Source organism: Molothrus ater, chromosome 21, assembly GCF_012460135.2.
Source record: "Molothrus ater isolate BHLD 08-10-18 breed brown headed cowbird chromosome 21, BPBGC_Mater_1.1, whole genome shotgun sequence".
Classification (NCBI taxonomy): Eukaryota; Metazoa; Chordata; class Aves; order Passeriformes; family Icteridae; genus Molothrus; species Molothrus ater.
The window spans coordinates 8,395,400-8,413,657 of NC_050498.2; the positions used below are offsets into that span (position 1 = coordinate 8,395,400).

Sequence of the window (18,258 nt, forward strand, 5' to 3'; positions counted from 1 at the left end):
TGCTGCTTTGGGATTGCTGGGGACTTCACTGTGAATTTTGAGGGGCTTGGGGATGAGAGAAGCGCTTTAAGACAAGTGTATCTTTACTTTGAAAGTAGAGTTGCTGCTGAAGAAAAAGTTTCGAGTTCATTTCACATTTTGATACCTGCTCTGCTCGGGATCACCCAGAGCTCTTTGTGCTGGCTGAGCGGGAGGTGGAGGTTTGAATGGGCTCTGCTGCAGGTGCTCCCAGGTCAGTGAGTGCTGTCCCTTGCTCCCTCAGGGCCTGAAGAGGAGTGAGCAGAGCAGCATGTTGGACCTTTTCCGCCTGCGCCTCCCCGCTCCTCCCCCCGGCGGCGACGGCTCCGGCTCGCTCTCGCTGAGCGCTCCCACGCCCGAGCAGGAATCCTCCCGCATCCGCAAACTGGAGAAACTCATCAAGAAGAGGCTCTGAGCGAGCACAGGGGAGCTCCCTGCCTCGGGGCTGCTGGCAGGGAGGGGGAGCAGAGCTGGTCAGGTTGTGATTTACACCCCTGTGCTGTCCCTCCCAGTCCCTGCTGTGCCGCGACGCTTTCAGACCGAGGAGGAGGAATCTGACCAAGGTGTTGCCCTCAGCTTAGCAGGAGTGATACCCAGGGCATTGCCAGGCCCATGTGATGGAGAAAACAGAAGTACCTGGAAGCCAGCAGCTACAGAAAGCATTCAGGTGGATTCAGAGACTGTCTGGCTGTGATACACTTGGTGTCGCAGCTTTTATCCTGGCTGAGCTCCTGCTGCAGCACTGAGGGTTTTGCTTCAGTTCTCACTCCCTCAGTTCTCACTCCCTGCTGCAGAGCTGTTCCTCTGATTCATTATTTATTGTGGAGTGGGGGGAACCAACCCCATCACCACCACCAAAACCCCAACCCTTTAACAGCTGGGATCCAGGCACCTGCAGCTCCACTGGATCAATGAGATGCCCAGGAGGGAACCCCAAGGCAGATTTCTCCCCTGCTCCCAGGACAGGCATGCACACAGCACCATGAAACAGCAAGGCAAATCCTTTTCAGAACAGGAGGAAAGGGCTGAATTAATGCCTTCTGCACCCTGGCAAAGCTCCTGCCAACCAGCTGGCAGCCTCTGTTGCTGTTAGAGCTTAAAGCAGGACCCGTGTGGAGCCCTCTCCAGCTGCTTGGTACTTCCCTGGTGTGTGCTGGGCTCACCTGCTGTCCCCAGTGGGAGTTCCCATCCTTCCTGGCCAGCATCTGTCCCTCTCTCCACAAAGAGCCCTTCATGGAGCGAGTGTCAGACTGCTCCAGCCCCTCATTCTCACTCCAGCTGGAGTGTCCTGAGCAGGGATGTGCCACCTTGGCACCTCTGCTGCCCTGCAAGGGAGAGGTGCTGGAAATGTTGGCTCTGTCAGGGCGCCAGGGTCACTTAGTGGCACAGGAGGCTTTCAGCAGCCTCAGGCTTCAAGGCCCTCCTCCTCCTCCTGCTCCTCTGAGCCTCATCTTGCAGCAGTGCAGAGGGGAGGAGAACCAGCAGTGAAATATTTTGGATAACCCAGCTCCCTCTTGCCATGGCCCAGCTCCTGGCTCCCAGGCACTGAGCCAGCGTGGAGCAGGGCTGGGATCAGTGGATGCTTCTCCAAGGAGTCTCCATGCACTGAGGCCTCACCTTTTTATTAGCACTGCTGGATTTCTTCCCAAACTCCTCCGTGCCCTTTCTGGGAGACTTTGAAGGCCTATGCCCAACCATGAGTGCATCCCACACGGGTGTAGGGCAGATCAGCCAGTCGTGCCTGTGTTATTTAACTCAAACTTCACTTGCATGTGCAGGAAAGGGAAGTCCTGTACCAGTGTGGCAGGTGAGGAACAACCATGCCTTCCTTCCTGGGAGGGTTGTGCTCCCCACCAGGGCAAGTTTGGGCCTTAGGACTGTATTTATTTAGGGGCTGTACTCACAGGGATTGTAAAAATCACTGCTTCACATCAGGGAGGGCAGATCAGACTCCAGGAACATGAGTTCCATCCAGCCAGAGCTTCACTGGGATGGGGAATGAAGAGTAGCAATAACAACACCTGTGGGGAGGGACAGCAGTTTCTCATCACTCCAGTTTTACAAAGCTGCTGTTGCCTCCTGATTCCCCGTTAGGTGACAGAAGGAGGAATGGTTGAAAGCACATTGGGATTCTGAGCAGCCATTCCCCAAGGACAGATTATCTCAAGGTGCATGTGCAGGATGGCTCACGAGGCACCACACTGCAGAGCTGGAGAGGAGGGAACATGGGTTTGCAGAGATTCATTATTCCCATGAGGGGATGAATAATTTATTTTAGATGAATTTTTCTTTGCTTTGTCTAAGGCTAAGTCTCTTACTAAATTATGAATAGCTGAAGACGATGTTGAAGTTATCATCGTGTGTCTTACCCAAAGGCTTCCCCCATTTCATTCTCTGCATTTCATTCTGTAGATAAGAGGAAATAAAATGAGAAATGAATTTTTAGTTTCAGCCTTTGAAGAACGCTACAGGGCTGAGTATTTGGAGTTCCATTTTCAGAGAGCAAATCCACAGTTTCCTACTTCTGGTGTAAGAGTTTTGTGCCCCTGGCTCTTGGGTGTTTATTAGATTTGGCAGGTCTCTATTTGTGCATTAGCTCTTTGGAGTTTACAGCTTTGGGGAATAAAGGATGATTATGTGTTTTCTGTACAAAATGCCACTTTTTATGGTTTCAGACTGGGGTGTAATCCTGGCTGTACGTGGGGTGTGACACTAACGTGAATTAAATGGTAACTGATGCTCATTGCTGGGTGTTTCTGTATGGCTGCAAATCCCAGTGGCTGGGATGGACCTCACCCAAACTGTGCTGGACCCAGCACTCCCTGCTGTCCATCTGCTCCTGCAGCTCCTCTCTGCCTTTTCCACCTTCTCTGGCACCATCCACACTCACAGCAGCTCCCTGCACCGCGTGGGTGGCTCCACGCTCCCGACCTTGTGCCTCTAAATAATCACATCAGTTCTGCTGTCTGCCACTGCGGGAGTGATTTCTGGGAGATCCTAATTTTTCCTTTGGAATTAATTAAGGGGTAGTGCCTTTTTCCACACTCTGCATGACGCTGGAGCAGCTCCTTTCACTCAGAGAATTAATGACTCATTTGCTTTTCTCCTGGCGGTCCTGCCCCCTCCGCCCTTGGGCAGGAGCAGCGCCGGGCGCTGGGTGTTCCTTTCTTCCCCCAGATTTACAGCCAAGACTCTGAGCATCCCAGTGACGATGGCCAAGCCTCCACGAGCCTCTGCTTGGCTCCACGAGGGCGGTGGCAGCAGGGCTGTAAAAGCTGATGAAACCTCGGCAGCTTCAGCCACGTGCTGTCAGCGCTCGTCCCTGCCATCAGTCCCAGGGCTGGGTGAGCACAGCTCCTCTGTGACACAGCCTGGCATTTCCCATCCTTTCCCAAAGTTATTATTTCCAAAGTTTTATCTTTTTCAGGTACCACAGGATCCTTTTGGTTTGCCTCTGCCAGCTATGGGGCTGTCATGTGGCATCGGCTGTGGTTTCATTGCTGATTAAGCTGAGCACGCCCGGCCTGGTGGAAAGTCCTTTATGGAAGGAGGATCTTGATAAGAGACTTTTATCTGCCCCATCCTGCCTGTGTGTGGGCAGTTAAAGAGTAAATAATGTGGACAAACAGGCAAGGGACAAGATTTCCAATGGCATCAGGGAATGGCACAGGTTGGTACAGTTTGAGACTTGAAACCAGTCAGACTTTCCGAGGGGGCAGAGTACACGGCCTGAAAAAGCTGAGCCCCTGTACACAGTGACTCAACAGTATTTGAGTTATTGAGCAGTTAAAATTCTGCTTAAACACTTCCTTTCCATCCTAGCAGGCAGAACGGCAGGTCTGGATGTTGGTGCTGCAGGAGACCCTCGGGTGGGCTGCAAAGCCCAGAAATGAGAACCTGGAAAGGCACAAAAAATTAACTTTTGTGTCAAGCCACGCCAGAATGGGAGGTTTTTTGCTGGTAAATAAGGAGCAGAAAGGTTTCCATGAGTTCTGCTTATCCCAGGCACTGAGATCTCTCTGTCTTGGACCCTGATCCCCATGGGAGTGGCTGTGGGAGCACCCACAGCTCTCAGAGGTGACTGCTGGGATGTGCCACAAGTTCTCCCCTCCTAAACTGCACTTAGTGGGTTGTTGGCAGCATGGGTTTTCACCCAGGAGCTGCACAGCAGCTCTGAAATGATGATTGTGTTCATCTGGAAACTGCTCCAGTGCCTTCCAAGGCATCTGATTTCATAAAGGGCTTTTATGGGAGATTTTGGAGCGAGGACTGATCAGTTTTCCTATTGCTTGCAGAGACCAGCATCTCTTTTTTTGGGGGGGATACACTTAAATTGGAAGAAAACACCTGTCCAGCACATTTGCTCAGACCCCAAAGATTTCAGTCAAAATTCTTAATGTTCCTTTTCTTTCCATCTGCATTTTTCAGCAAAGACAAACAGCCTCATAGTATTTCTTCAAAGGAATGTAAATTCCTTGAGGAAGTCTCCGGAGTTCCCAGCACCGCATAGCTGCAAACCACAGACGCCTACGGCTGAAAGTTCTGCTCTGCTTTTAATTTTGGGGCAGGGAAGGAATTTTTTTCAGAGGTTTGGGCTCACTTGTGCTGGGCCCATCAGCCCAGACTGCTGCTTTCTGTGCAGGGGAGTGTTGACTTTGGCCGGCTGCAGGGTTGCTTTCCCTCCACAAGAGTATTCCCCCACCAAATCTGATGACATGGCGCAATTATTTCATTAGGATTTTCCAAAAAAGGTTCCCTCGCTCTCCTGTAGTGCTAGAAAGACCGTTTCCTTCTGCTCTCTTGTTTCAGCTTCGGCAGCTTTGCCTGAAAAATGCAATTAGAGGCAGCAGTGCTGCTGCCTGGGCCTGAATGCTTGGGAATGGGGAGGGAGAAAGAGCAGCCTGGAGGGAGAACTTGGGGGGCTTAACCCGGCTGCCAAAATCCCTGCTGTTGGGGAAAGCACCAATGGAGGTGGGGGCAGCCCAGCAGGATCTGGCAGCTCTTTCAGAGCTTCCCAAAATCCGTGCTGGCAGCACTTTGGGATGGTGCACTGTGGGTTGGACCGGGATGTGTGGAGGGCAGCTCATCGGGCACGGTTCCAGAGAATCCCAGAATGGTTTGGGTTGGAAAAGAGCTCCGAGATCATCGAGTCCAACCCGGGACCCATCCCCACCTTGTCAACCCCACCAGAGCACTGAGGCCGGTCTGTCCTTACCCAGGCACGGTGACTCCGCCACTGCCACCTTCCAATGGCAAATTCCGAGCGAGGGGGCAGGACGGGGGTGCGGGAATGGGGTCACCAGGAGGGCAGGGACTGCGGGAAAACGGCGAGTACCGGGAGGACGGGGACAGCCCGGGGGACGGGGACACCGGTGGGACGCGGGGATACGGGGACAAGGGTGGGATACAGAGACACGGGTGAGACACAGGGACACCGGTGGGACACGGGTGGGATAGAGGGACACGGGTAGGGTACAGAGACACGGGTGGGACACAGGGAGACGGGTGGGACACCGGGACACGGGTAGGGTACAGAGACACGGGTGGGACACGGGTAGGGTACAGAGACACGGGTGGGACCCCGGGACCCCGGTGGGACCGGGCCGGGCACGCCCCGCCCCTGTGTGGCCCCTCCCCGGCCCGGTCCGCCCCGCCCGCCGCCGCCGCCCGGGCGCAGCCGGCGCAGGGAGCGCAGCGCGGGCAGGGGCCGGGCCGGGGCAGGCGGCGGCGGCGGCTCGGCCATGGTGGGGCGGCTCAGCCTGCGGGAGGTGCCCGACCTCCCGGACATGAGGAAGCGGGGCGACTCCGGCCTCGACAGCCCTGACTCCGGGCTGCCGCCCAGCCCCGGCCCGGCCCCGCCGCCCTGGCTGCTCTCCTCGGGCAGCCCCGACCGCGCCGCCGCCAACGGGCTCCCGGAGCCCGAGCCGCCCGCGCCCTCCGCTGCGGTGAGTACCGGCCCCTCCCCGCTCTGCCCGCACCCTCCGGAGCCCCCGGGACCGGCAGCCGCGATCCCCCGGTGCCCCCGGTGCCGCCGCGGCAGGTGCGGGGTCCCGGCGGAGCCGCTGCCCTGCGGAGCCGCCGCGCTGCTCCGCGCATCCCGCGGGGAAAGGAGGGAGGAACCCGGGTCTGGCCGCCCTGGGATGGGTTGGAAGAACCGCCCGCTGGTTTTTCTCGGTTTTCACCGAGCCCTCCGGCCGCTGTGGTGTCCCGGAATGGGTTTGCGCCGGGAGGGAAGGGTCCCGCCGGGAACCGGGGTGGCCGGGGCTTTTCACAAAGCTCTGTCTGCAAGGGAAGCTCCTGTCCCTCCTGGCATCGCAGCATGTCTTTGGAAATCCCTGTGGAAAGTGAACTCCCGTTATTCCGGAGTGACCCGGAGCAGTAACTTTCTCGTGCATAAACTGCGGTTTCAGTTAATTTGGTTTTTCACCAAATAGTTTTTGGATGTTGAGCTGCTGGTGCAAATACTTTGGAAACTGCAGATTTAGAGGGAAAATCTTCTTTCTGCAGCGTTGCTGCTGTGAAATTGGAAAAGGCCATAGGAGGGAAAGATGCTCACAGCCCCCCAGCCCCTCGATAGCAAAGACACGTGCAGAGGTGGCTTCAGAAACACACACGGGTTGGGTTCCATCCTTCAGGGCTGCTTTGGTTTCCTCGGGCTGTGGGGTTCGGTGTCGGCTCGTGGTGCTGGGTGTCAGGAGAGGAGCACAGGGACAGGCAGTGAATCACCCGCCGCTCGGCAGGAATGAGTTAATCCTTCCCGACCCTTGGTGTGTGAATTAGGTTGGATTTAATGCCTTCAAACGGGAGCCAGGGCGTAGCTGTGGAGCAGGGAGGTGGCTCACGGCGAGGTGCCCTGTGGTAATTTCCTCTGTGGTCTGTCCGTGGGGGTATGGGGTGAATTCAGCAAGGAGGGAGTTCTCAGGCACCAAAAAATGTTGCTTCTAATTTGAGTGTGGGTTCATGCAGGGAACAGACTACACTGCACAGAGGGGCTGCATTCCTCTCTCATTTCCCAGAGTGGCTCCTCTGCATTAAGCTGCTCAAGTTAGGACCTTGTCTTCAAAAAATGCTCCTGGCCACCTCTAGGATGCTTTAGACCAGTGTGGAGTCAGGCCCAAAGGATGCACCTGTAGCACATCTTGGTATAGCAGATCCTCCTGCATGTAAATGTGAACCTCAACAGCTCTTTTCCAAGGGATAAATAAATCTGTTTCCCTGAGAATGTGCTGCATTGTAACATGAAAGGCACAACAGTATGGTAACATAAACCATTTTGCATTTCTTTTGCAGAGTTCCGTGTTCTCCCCCAGCCCCGTTCTCTCCAGCTGCCCTCCAAGACTGTGTCCTTTATCCTTTGGTGAAGGAGTTGAGTTTGACCCTTTACCAGCCAAGGAAATAAGGTAAATATTGTGTTACAGTCATCTCCTTTGCAAGGAGTTAGAGGAGTTAGCCTGTAAACGAGCAGTTAGGCCTTATCAGTGCCTGTGAGTCAAGTTAATTTATTTGCAGAGCCATTGTTCACTGCAGCTGTACATTCCTGGACCTGGACATTTGTACAGGCTAAAGGAGTGTTCAGCCTCTTTTAATCCCACCCATATGGTTGTTTTGTTGGTTATTTTTCCAGGAAGACTTTCTTACATTTTACTCTCCTGCTTTTCCTTCCTTGCATTGCTCCAAAACGTTCCCTTCAGCTGATTAACCAGGAGGCAATCATGAGGGAAGACCTTCAAAGATCTTCCGAGGACTGTTTCATTAAGGGAAAGAAATTTTGTTCTTTCAACCTCCTGGTTTTATAATAAGCACTTTCTATCTTAACAGCTGTGGCTGGTTGTGTGAACTAAAAGAAATGTTAACATTCAGAGGAGTGCACAATTCTTTTTTTTTTAATGCACTGCATCACTTCACAGCCTGTGAATTATTCCTTTGAACACCATGATTTGCAGTAATGAGAAAAGAAGGCTCCCAGTTGATGACTGTGCAATTAGAGAGAGGCTGATAAAATCAAATGGAAGCCTAATGCAGGGGAGGGTAGGGAGAATTATGTCCTGGTGTGGGGAAGGAGCTGTGCTGTGGCTGGAATTGGAGACAGTTAACTCCTTAGTTAGTGGAAAAGCCAACAGAGTTGTCGCAGTGTGAAGGAGATTAAAACTTTCTTTTACAACCCAGGCACGGAGGATTTGGGTGTGCAAACTGGAGTGTTTTCCTGCCAGCTGAATCTTCAGGAGTTTGTCTTCAGAGAGTGCCCCGTGCCAGGGGTGATAGCAGAGCACTCCTGGGTGATTCCTGGCAGAGAAAAGCTGAGGAGATAACGTGTGCTTCCCAGCCCAGAGGAGTTGGGATGTTTGTGTGCCAAGCCTAAATGTGGATCAAGGCCTCTGGGTTTGGGAGTTTGCAGGAGGTTTGTACATTCACAGAGCTCAGGGCTGAGAGGACGTTTTGGTAGTGCTGGCAGCTGGGCTAGGCGGTGATAATCCTGGGAATGCTGCTAACATGAGGCTCTTTTCTCATCCTGTAAATGTGTAAGACACCAGCAGATGGTTCTGTGTGAGGTGGGGTGAGGAGCCACTCCAGTACCTGACAGTTCCTCTTCCCCACAAACCCATGAGCAGAGCTCACAAATCCCCTGCAGCAACCCATCCTCAGCCCTGCTTCTTCCACCTCAGATGTCCCATCAGTCGTGCTGATGCCAGAAAACACTCATGCAAATGTGAAATTGTCCTTTAAAGAATCACTGGCCTGAGACTACACAGAGTTATTTCTATGGACGAGGTCAACAATGTTTAAAGGTTGTATTTCTGTGACTGGAGCTTGTCTCCGACAGAAATGCTCTCCTAGCTACAAGCTACAATTGCACTGCTGTAGTTAAAACTCTGTAGTTTATATTAGAATTACTTCTTCCTCACTGTAATCACTCTTTGCGCCCCTCAGTTTGGGAAGGACATTGAGAAGCTTGATTGTCCAGAGGAGGGCAACGAGGCTGGTGAGGGGGTTGGAACCCAACCCTTTGAGGAACAACTGAGGGAGCAGGGGGTGTTCAGCCTGGAGAAAAGGAGACTCAGGGGTGACCTTATCACTCTTTACAACTCCCTGAAAAGTGGTTGCAGTCAGGTGGGGTTGGTCTCTTTCTCCAGGCAGCACTGACAGAACCAGCGGATATAGTCTCAAGCTGCGCCGAGGGAAATAAAAGTTGGATATTAGAAAAAAAATTTTTTACAGAAAGGGTTATAAAATACTGGAATGAGGTGCCCAGGGAGCACCTTTCTGCCCAGGGAGGTAGATGTGTTTAAAACAAGACTGGATGTGGCGCTTGGTTTAGCTGGGTTGTTGGGGCTGGGTTGAACTCGATGATCGTAAAGATCTCTTCCAACCCAGTGATTTTGCCTGATTATTCCAGAATAAACACAGGCTCTTCTGTTTCAGGTACACCTCCTCGGTGAGGTACGACTCGGAGAAGCACTTCATCGCCGACGTGTACCTCCCCGTGGGGCTGAGCGTGGCCTCGTGCAGCCAGACCATCGTCTGCGTGCCCAACTGCTCGTGGCGCAGCTACAAGGCCGAGGTGCGCTTCGAGCCGCGCCACAGGCCCCGCCGCTTCACCAGCACCACCATCATCTACCCCAAGCACGCCAAGACTGTCTACACCACCACGCTGGACTACAACTGCCGCAAGGCCACGCGCAGGTTCCTCTCCAGCGTGGAGCTGGAGACCTCGGAGTGCCCCAGCGCCGAGTGCGGCCTGGACGGCTGCTGACCGCGGCCTGCATGGCTGCTGAGGGCGGCCGCCCCTCTCGCTCCGATCCGCCCCTCACGTACTGTGCTGACTCCACTTGCTAAAAGCAGGCACAGACCCCCTCTCTCAGCTCTTAATTCCTGCTTTTAAGCCTCACGGCAGCCCGAGCGTGGTTTTCTGTGGGAAAATAACTTGGCGAGGGGCTTGGCTCTTCGCCTCCCGAAAGCCGCGAGTTCCCTCCCCTTCCCCGCTGTAATCAGGTGAAAATAACAACGGGAAGTGATTTCCCCCAGAGGAAAAGGTGACAGGTAAGGAGGAGTGTGGGGTAGTGGTTGGTAGGTGGAGATCCATTGGGTGCTTTGGTGATGTGCAAAAAGCAAGGGCAGTTCACTCTCTTGCAGAGGATCCAGCAGGTTGTTTGGTTACACATATTGCTGTCAGCCATTTCAGTTTAGATCGTGTTTTCTCCAGAAGAACCATCCCCTGGAAATTGCTGGAAAAGGCTAACAGAGAAAACCCCAGAATTCTGCATTTAACACATACAAAAATGTTAACAAGTGGCATTCACATTTTGTGTGAAGGTGTAAATTGGGAAGAAAAGGAGTTCTGAGCAGAGTGGGGGATGAACTGCTTCTGCAGCTCCAGGCAGCAGAGACAGGACTGTGTGATTCCAGTTCTTAGGGTGATGAGGAGCCCTTGTTCTGTGTGACACACAAGTGTTTCTGTGCCTGCAGCAGGGCTTGTAACAGAGAATATCAGGCCAGAAATTATCCCTGTGTTGTTGGATCTTGGTGATGTGGAGGTAGAAAACCACAAGTGCCTTATTTTTGCCCACACAGGCTGCGTGCTCTAAAGGAGCTGTAAACCAAAGCAAGATTCAGATAAAGTGCTGGACAGAGAGACCCAGAATGGCCAAGGAGGTGCTGGATTGGGTGTGAGACACTGTTGTGGTGGGGTTGGGAGGAGGTAAAAGTAGCAAGGGACAGGCAGGTTTGTAGGGCATAACAAAATCCACAGCTGTAGCTCTGCTTCCCAGCTGAGCTTGTCATAGCACAAATCTGTGTCCTGGGGATTGGGGATGTCACTGGGATGGGGCAGCCTCTGCCTGTCTGCTGGCTGCTGAAAATCCTCTCCTGAGTGTGTGATGAGTTTGGGGACCAAAGGGAATAGCTTCAGATACTATGAAAGTCTGTCTGGATGTTACGTGCGTTCGTTTATCGTGTGCCTTGATGAAAATAAGACAGAGAGGTTTCCTTGTTTCCCCAGAATTTTTTTTCCTGTGTTGACAGAGTGTAGTGTTGAGAGCATCTGCTTTGGGGAGCGTGGGTTGTGCTGGTTTTTTGTGTGGTGTAGTCTCTCAGAAACACCTGATAGACCTGTCTGAGCTGGACACCCACGTGTTCCAAAACTCCCCCAAGGTGTGGGCGTGCAACACCGGTCCTGGAGCAGCTTTTAAAGAGGACTTGGCAGTGCACAGCCCCAAGGGTGAGTTTTGTCAGTGGCAGCCTCGGGAGGCTGTTCTTGAGCTGTGCTTAACGTGTGTTTGTGCAAGTGTGATGGATGGTGTGGAAGTGAATCCCAGGGAACTGAAAGGAGTCGGGAGATGAAGAGTGCAGCAGGAAGGAAACCTTGAGTTTGTATGGTTTGGGGTTTTTTTTATTGTTTTTGTTGGGGTTTTTTACTTATTTATTAGCTCAGCAAAGAACATCCTTCACCTTTGGTACTTGCCTCAGAGAGGCAGCTCCCAAAACAATCCCAGGATGAGAGAGGACACGGCTGGGCAGGCAGCGCTCCGGAGCTCAGAGCAGCGCGGCGTCACCCTTAAACACTTTGGTCTCAGGCTGCAAGATGGGGAGATGTGTCTTAAAGAGATGATGCAATTGTGCCCTAAGTGTGCCCCAGGATGTCCTGGTGGTGTAACAGAGGGCCCAGCTCACCCCACAGCCCGTGGGGTTTCACACTCTGCTCGGTGGGTTGCTCCATCCCTCCCTCGCTCCCCGCAGCTCGCTCCTGCAGCTGCTGCTGCTGGGCACAGGATTCTGGGAGAGCACGGACCCTGGATTGCTCCCACAAATGCTCTCCCAAGGAATCCACTTGGAACACATCTAAGAGGAGGTTGTTTTAAGTTGTAGCCATTAGCTGTTCCTAGTTAGAAGCAAAATAACCCACAAAATGCCCCTCACGCTCCGGTTTTAGGATAAAGCACCTGATTTTTATAAAGCAAGCAAACTTAATGTGTACCTCTTAAGGATATTTTAATTGGTAGAGATACCTTTTAAATTATTTATGTTCCAACATTTGCAAAGCTCTGATTAGCTCTGTGCAAGTGTTCTGGTGTCTGTGATGTTTCCCACCCCCTCCTTCTGATTTTCAATTTGTCTTTTACTTTATTGGTAATAAATGATCTGAAAACCATCCTGCAGGGAAGTCTCTTTATTTCTCATTCAAAGCTTTTCAGTGTTTATTGTGGTAGTTACTTAGAAAAAAATACATAATATTTCCTGCCAATCCCATCTCCCCTCCTTCCTCTTCTATTTTTGTTTACATATTCTAGGAGGGTGTTTCCTATATAAAACTGTCTATATTAAAAACCAAACCAACACCAAATGTGGATTTCTCAGTTTAGTAAGACGTTGAAAAAGTTCTTTAAAGACAGCTGAAAATCCTCTCCTTAATGTGTTTGAGTCGTTCATCTGGTACAGTTTTGTTTTTAAAGAGAGTTTCTGGTATGAATTTCAGCATATCCTACAAGTGAAGAACTAATCCCTTTCAAATATAACATGTATTTATCCAGGCAGGAATTTATTTTAAAAATGTAGATGCTCAAATGCTGCATTAGTAAACATAGCATAAATATAAGATTAGAGTGTGTTATGCATTAAATTTTATAAAACCAGAAGAGATGATTATAAGCTATTGTGTTGAGAGAAATGCTGTGGTGGTTTTCTGGATGCTTAATCTGTTCTTTTAACCTTTCCACATTTTGCAGGCGTGCTGATTTTGTTAGTGACTCTGGCAGAGCAAGAATGGATGTAATTGAACATCAGTTAATTAATTCCTAATGGGATTTTTTGCTTACTTTTTTATTGTTCATCTGGTTATGTGCTTGTGGAAGCTCTAGAGTTGCATGTAATGACATTATTGGGGTCTGGGGAGCCGTGGAGCTGCTGCAAAGCTGCTGCTTCCAGCAAAAGGCTCTGAGAGCTTTTGGGTATCCTGGAGTTTTGAAGTATTAAACAGGAGAAAAGCCACTTATAAACATCAATGCTGTATAAAAGGGTCGATTTAAAAAGCCATCAAGAAAAAACCTGAGAAGTCAGCACAGTGTTTTTCAGGGAACTTCAGGGAGACTTTCAGATGTCACCTAACTTTCAAATCTTCCTGCAGTGAGGGCTGGGCTGTTCTCCTTAAATATTGTCATGACACCCTGTATGAAAAACATTATTTTACTATAAAAATTTGAAGTTGGGGAGTACAAGGCTGCTCATGTGATTTTTAATTCATATTGGCCCAATGAGCTTCTAATTAGCAGCCACCATTCCAAGGAAGCCCTGTTGTTCTGGATGTGCTGTTTCCCTTTCACATGTGCTTCTCCAGAATGTCACATCTGAGGTTCTGGGATAATGAATTTTTGTTACAAAATAAACCACTCAACCTAACAATTGGATCAAAAGCCAGGAGGTGAGGGCTGCATTCCCATCCTGACTTTGCAGCTCGCTCAGTTTCAAGGAAGGTAAGTTCATGTGCCTGGAAATAATTTCAGCCTCTAAACAAGGTGTCTGGTCCTTCAAGTGCTCAGAGATCAGCGTACAACGTGAATACTTGGAAAGTTTAGCAGTGTTATTTGTAAATAAACCAACAGCAATAATTAGCACAAACACAGTGTGGAAAGGAGCACTTCTAATTATTGATGCAGTCTGAGTTGCAGCCATATTTTAACAGATTGGTTTGTTTATTAAAATATAAATGTCCTTTTCTCCACACAGACATTGAGGAACCACTGTTAGGATACAGAAATTGTTGGGATTTTGGGTGACACCCCTGGTGCAGCTCGGAGGCTCCTTCAGCGTTCATTTCACAGCAATTCCTCAATCAGCATTCAGGCACAGCAATTTTTGCTCTTCCAAGTAATTACTGCAGGAATCCCCTTTACCTGCTGCTGCCATGGAGGGGTGGGGAATTCCTGGCAGCTGGGAAGTGCTCCTGGATGTACAGTTCATACCTTTTCCTCCTGTTCACCCTATAAACCTGCAGCCTTTCCCTCTCTGCCTGGGGATCCTCCAGAATCCCATCCCAGCGGAGGCTTTGGCTCAGCTGAGCACAGAGACCTTCCCCTGCCCCAGCAGAACCCAAAATGCTGCCAGCTGATGCTACAGCCTTGTTTATTTTTGCATCTTCCTGATTCCCCTCTGCAGAGCTTTGGGCTGAGTCAGGGTTCCTCCCAGGAGCTGGGATGTGAAGTGCTGGAGGGGAGTGGGCCCGCTGCTTTCTGCTTTTGTGGTCTTGTTCTGCTGTTGAAATGATAAATGCTGTTAGAAAAAAGGTAAGTGTTGCCTCTCAGGCTTTCCTGATTATTTCATAAAACAAAAATAAAACGAGCCAACGGCTTGCTGTGCCTTAATACAACCCCAAATCTACGGGAAAAATAGTAATGGCCCAAAAATCTTATTTTTAAGTAGGAAATAGATATTTTTCCGATTGGCCAGCATAGGGATTGTCACATCTGTAAAATGTATTTATTGAAGCTGTTAATGCATTAATAGCACTTCTGCACTGGCATCAAGTTCACTGCATTTGCCTGACTCAGTTTTAGCAGGAAATTGATTCTGAGTTGTTGGGGATTTTTTTAAGCTGCCATCCATTAATAAAGTGAGCCATATGATTTTATTTTTTTAATAGTACAATTTCTGGAAAATTTCAGGCACTTTTTGTACTAAGATAGAGCAAATGAATGGAATTATTCCTTTGCACAGAAAATTTTTTGAATTTACCCTTCCTTTTCTGTAGTTTTACCAACCACTCACCCTGACTGATAGATCAGTGCTGTAACCCAGTGCAAGGGTGAATATTTAAATATCCCCTAAATATTAACAGCATCCCAAATCCCGGGCAGTTTATGGAATTCTCTATTCCCCAGCAGGTGCCTTCTGCCTCCTACTGCAGTTACATGTGCTCCATCTCTGGGATCAATTTGTAGCTAGAGAGGAAAATCTGTGTATAAACAGGGGGCAGGGCAAGGTTTTAAATCACCATCGGTGGTTTCCTGGGAAAAGCTGGTTTTTCTCACCTGCCCTGGTGCTGACGGTGATGGCACTGGTGGCACTCCTGCGTGGTGGCTTCTTCCTCCCTGGTGGCTTCGTGCCAGCTGCTGGAGGGGGTCCTGGGTCCCTCCTCCTCCTCCTCCTGCCCGCATCCCTCTGCTGCCCAACAGCCCTGGAATGGCCTGGCAGGGAGCAGAGGGAGGAAATTCAGCAGCCCCAGCGTGGCCTCCCTCCTGTCTGTGACCCCTCTGCACCTTCCTCCCCTGTGAGCCTTCCCCCCCATCTCCCCTCAGCCCTTCCCTGCCTCCTCCTCCTCCTCACTTTCTCCCTTCCCCTCTCCTCCCTCCATGCCAGCGCCTTCCCTCGCTCCCGGCAGCTCTCCAGGGCAGGGTGACACAGGGACAAGCCTGGACTCGCCCCTTTGTCACTGGGAGCCGTTCCCTACCCTTGTCCCTGCGTGAGCAGGTGCAGGGCTGTGCCTGTCCCTTGTCCCCTGTCCCAGCCCTGAGGTGCTGCAGGATTGGCAGGGGAAGCACCAAACCCCAAATCATCCCATCCCTTCACACACCTCAGCCCTGTAAATCAAGGGGCTGAGGGAAACTCATCTTTCCCTTCCTGTTTCTCTTGCCCGCTTTGCCAGTGGGGGGGGGGGGGGGGGGGGGGGGGGGGCGGCGGGGCGGTGGGGATAGAATTGCGCATGCGTGCGGCTGATCCCGCGAGCGGCGCGGTGGTTGGATGAGTAAACGCCGGGACGGCCGTGGCTGCAGGAGGCGGCGGAGCCGCGGCATCCAGCAGCTCTTAAGCGGGAGGCTGTGCTGGGGAAGGCACGGCTCGGCCCGCCATGGAGCGGCGGCGGCAGGAGCCAGAAAGCGGCCACGGGCGGCGGCGGGGCGGCCTCGTCAGCGGGACATGATCCCGGGGTGGCGGGAGGGGCGGCGTGGGGGCGGCGGGAGGTGCTGCGGGGCGGCCATGGCGAGCGATGGGCTGGTCGGCGGCTTGGCCGCGGCGTGCGGCCGCTGGGGGCTGGGGGGGCTGCTGGTCCGGCGGGCAGGGGCGGCGCTGACGGGAGGCTGGGCTTGAGCGGCAGCAGGCACGGCAGAGGCTGCAGCCACTGGTGCAGACGCCGCGGCGCCGGCACGGGGTGGTGGGCGGGCTGGGGCGCTCCGGTCCCAGCGCAAGCGGTGCCGTGCCGGGACCGGGGGATTGCGCCCAAACGCCGGCAGGGGCGGGCCCGTGGGCAGCTCGGGGTGCGCTGCGTGCGCTTGGAACGCCGGCGGGGGGGGGGAGGCGGGGGGGGGCGGGCAGAGCTTCCCGCGGCACCGCGCGCAGGGGGCACTGGGGGCGTGGCGCGGCCGCGCCAGGCGTGCTCGGCGCCGCAGATCCGGGAGCCGCAGGGAACTGCAGAGGCGGAGCAGCAGCGGCGGGACTGGGGCCACAGCCGACCCCGCTGTATCGGCAAAGGGGATGAGGGGGACGTGGGGGGCGGCAGAAGCGGCCGCACTCGCGGGTAGCGGGGGGGGGGGGGGGGGGGGGGGGAGCGGCGGGGGCAGGAGGGGGCGGCGCCGCGGTGACGCCGGTGGGGGGGGAGCTCGTAGAGGCGGGATTGAGGGGCGGGGCCCGCGGTAGCCGGGAGAGCAGGAGCCAACGGGGTGGCAAAGGCGGGGATGGTGGGAGCGGTGGGAGGGGCCAAGAGGACGGGGGCGGGCCGGCAGGGGCGACCAGGACCGCGGGTACCGGAGCTGAGCGGTCCCACGGGGAGGGGGGGGCGTGTCCCGCTGGAGACTCGCGGCGGAGAGGGGCGGAGTCGCAGGAGGGGCGGAGCTCGGCGGAGTGGCTGCTGCAGGCATCCCCCGTGCAGCAAACACAGCTCAAGCAGCGCCCAGCGAGCTGGGACCACCTCCTCGGCAGCCAGATCCTGGCGGGAGATACTAATAAAGTGCTTTAAAAACCTGTGTCCTACAAGTCTGTGGGGAGGACGCCTGAACGGCACGCCCTTCTACGACAGTCGCGCTTTACGGCACCTTTTACGACAGTCGCGCTTTACGGCACCTTTTACGACAGTTTTGCGTTACGGCACCTTTTACGACAGTCGCGCTTTACGGCAGCTTTTGCGACAGTGTTGCTTTACGGCAGCTTTTACGACAGTCGCGCTTTACGGCAGCTTTTGCGACAGTCGCGCTTTACGGTACCTTTTGCGACAGTTTTGCTTTACGGCAGCTTTTGCGACAGTCGCGCTTTACTGCAGCTTTTGCGACAGTTTTGCTTTACGGCACCTTTTGCGACAGTTTTGCTTTACGGCAGCTTTTGCGACAGTCGCGCTTTACTGCAGCTTTTGCGACAGTCGCGCTTTACGGCACCTTTTGCGACAGTCGCGCTTTACGGCACCTTTTGCGACAGTGTTGCTTTACGGCAGCTTTTACGACAGTCGCGCTTTACGGCAGCTTTTGCGACAGTCGCGCTTTACGGCACATTTTGCGACAGTCGCGCTTTACGGCAGCTTTTGCGACAGTCGCGCTTTACGGCACCTTTTGCGACAGTCGCGCTTTACGGCAGCTTTTACGACAGTCGCGCTTTACGGCAGCTTTTGCGACAGTCGCGCTTTACGGCACCTTTTGCGACAGTTTTGCTTTACGGCACATTTTGCGACAGTTTTGCTTTACGGCAGCTTTTACGACAGTCGCGCTTTACGGCACCTTTTACGACAGTCGCGCTTTACGGCACCTTTTGCGACAGTTTTGCTTTACGGCACATTTTGCGACAGTTTTGCTTTACGGCACATTTTGCGACAGTTTTGCTTTACGGCAGCTTTTACGACAGTCGCGCTTTACGGCACCTTTTACGACAGTCGCGCTTTACGGCACCTTTTGCGACAGTGTTGCTTTACGGCAGCTTTTACGACAGTCGCGCTTTACGGCAGCTTTTGCGACAGTCGCGCTTTACGGCAGCTTTTGCGACAGTCGCGCTTTACGGCACCTTTTGCGACAGTGTTGCTTTACGGCAGCTTTTGCGACAGTCGCGCTTTACGGCACCTTTTGCGACAGTCGCGCTTTACGGCACCTTTTGCGACAGTTTTGCTTTACGGCAGCTTTTGCGACAGTCGCGCTTTACTGCAGCTTTTGCGACAGTTTTGCTTTACGGCACCTTTTGCGACAGTTTTGCTTTACGGCAGCTTTTGCGACAGTCGCGCTTTACTGCAGCTTTTGCGACAGTTTTGCTTTACGGCAGCTTTTGCGACAGTCGCGCTTTACG

General features: G+C 52.9%; 2 protein-coding genes and 1 long non-coding RNA gene across 3 annotated transcripts in view; 2 read left to right on the plus strand and 1 right to left on the minus strand.

The window, feature by feature from the left end:
- VPS53 (VPS53 subunit of GARP complex) overlaps positions 1-2,761 on the plus strand; it is a 64,220-nt gene extending 61,459 nt beyond the window's left edge. Inside the window, exon 22 of the mRNA XM_036395171.2 lies at positions 263-2,761. Coding sequence (XP_036251064.1) covers positions 263-433 — 171 coding nt within the window. The 3' untranslated portion in view covers positions 434-2,761. The remainder of the gene's footprint in view (positions 1-262) is intronic.
- A 2,998-nt stretch (positions 2,762-5,759) lies between these two features.
- On the plus strand, positions 5,760-12,163 carry RFLNB (refilin B). Its single transcript, XM_036395326.1, has 3 exons — positions 5,760-5,963; positions 7,309-7,418; positions 9,439-12,163. The coding sequence occupies exons 1-3, from the start codon at positions 5,760-5,762 to the stop codon at positions 9,767-9,769; spliced, it is 645 nt and encodes a 214-aa protein (XP_036251219.1). The 3' UTR covers positions 9,770-12,163.
- A 1,516-nt stretch (positions 12,164-13,679) lies between these two features.
- On the minus strand, positions 13,680-15,625 carry LOC118694301 (uncharacterized). Its single transcript, XR_004981403.1, has 3 exons — positions 15,578-15,625; positions 15,036-15,191; positions 13,680-14,259 (listed from the first exon to the last, which is right to left on the minus strand). It is a non-coding gene; the product is annotated as an uncharacterized LOC118694301 (long non-coding RNA).
- Positions 15,626-18,258: the final 2,633 nt, after the last annotated feature.

Coding starts and splice junctions, on each gene's coding strand:
- RFLNB (XM_036395326.1), top strand. CDS start 5,760: ATGGTGGGGCGGCTCAGCCTGCGGGAGGTGCCCGACCTCCCGGACATG. Junction 5,964..7,308: donor CGCCCGCGCCCTCCGCTGCG/GTGAGTACCGGC, acceptor TTTCTTTTGCAG/AGTTCCGTGTTCTCCCCCAG. Junction 7,419..9,438: donor TTACCAGCCAAGGAAATAAG/GTAAATATTGTG, acceptor CTTCTGTTTCAG/GTACACCTCCTCGGTGAGGT.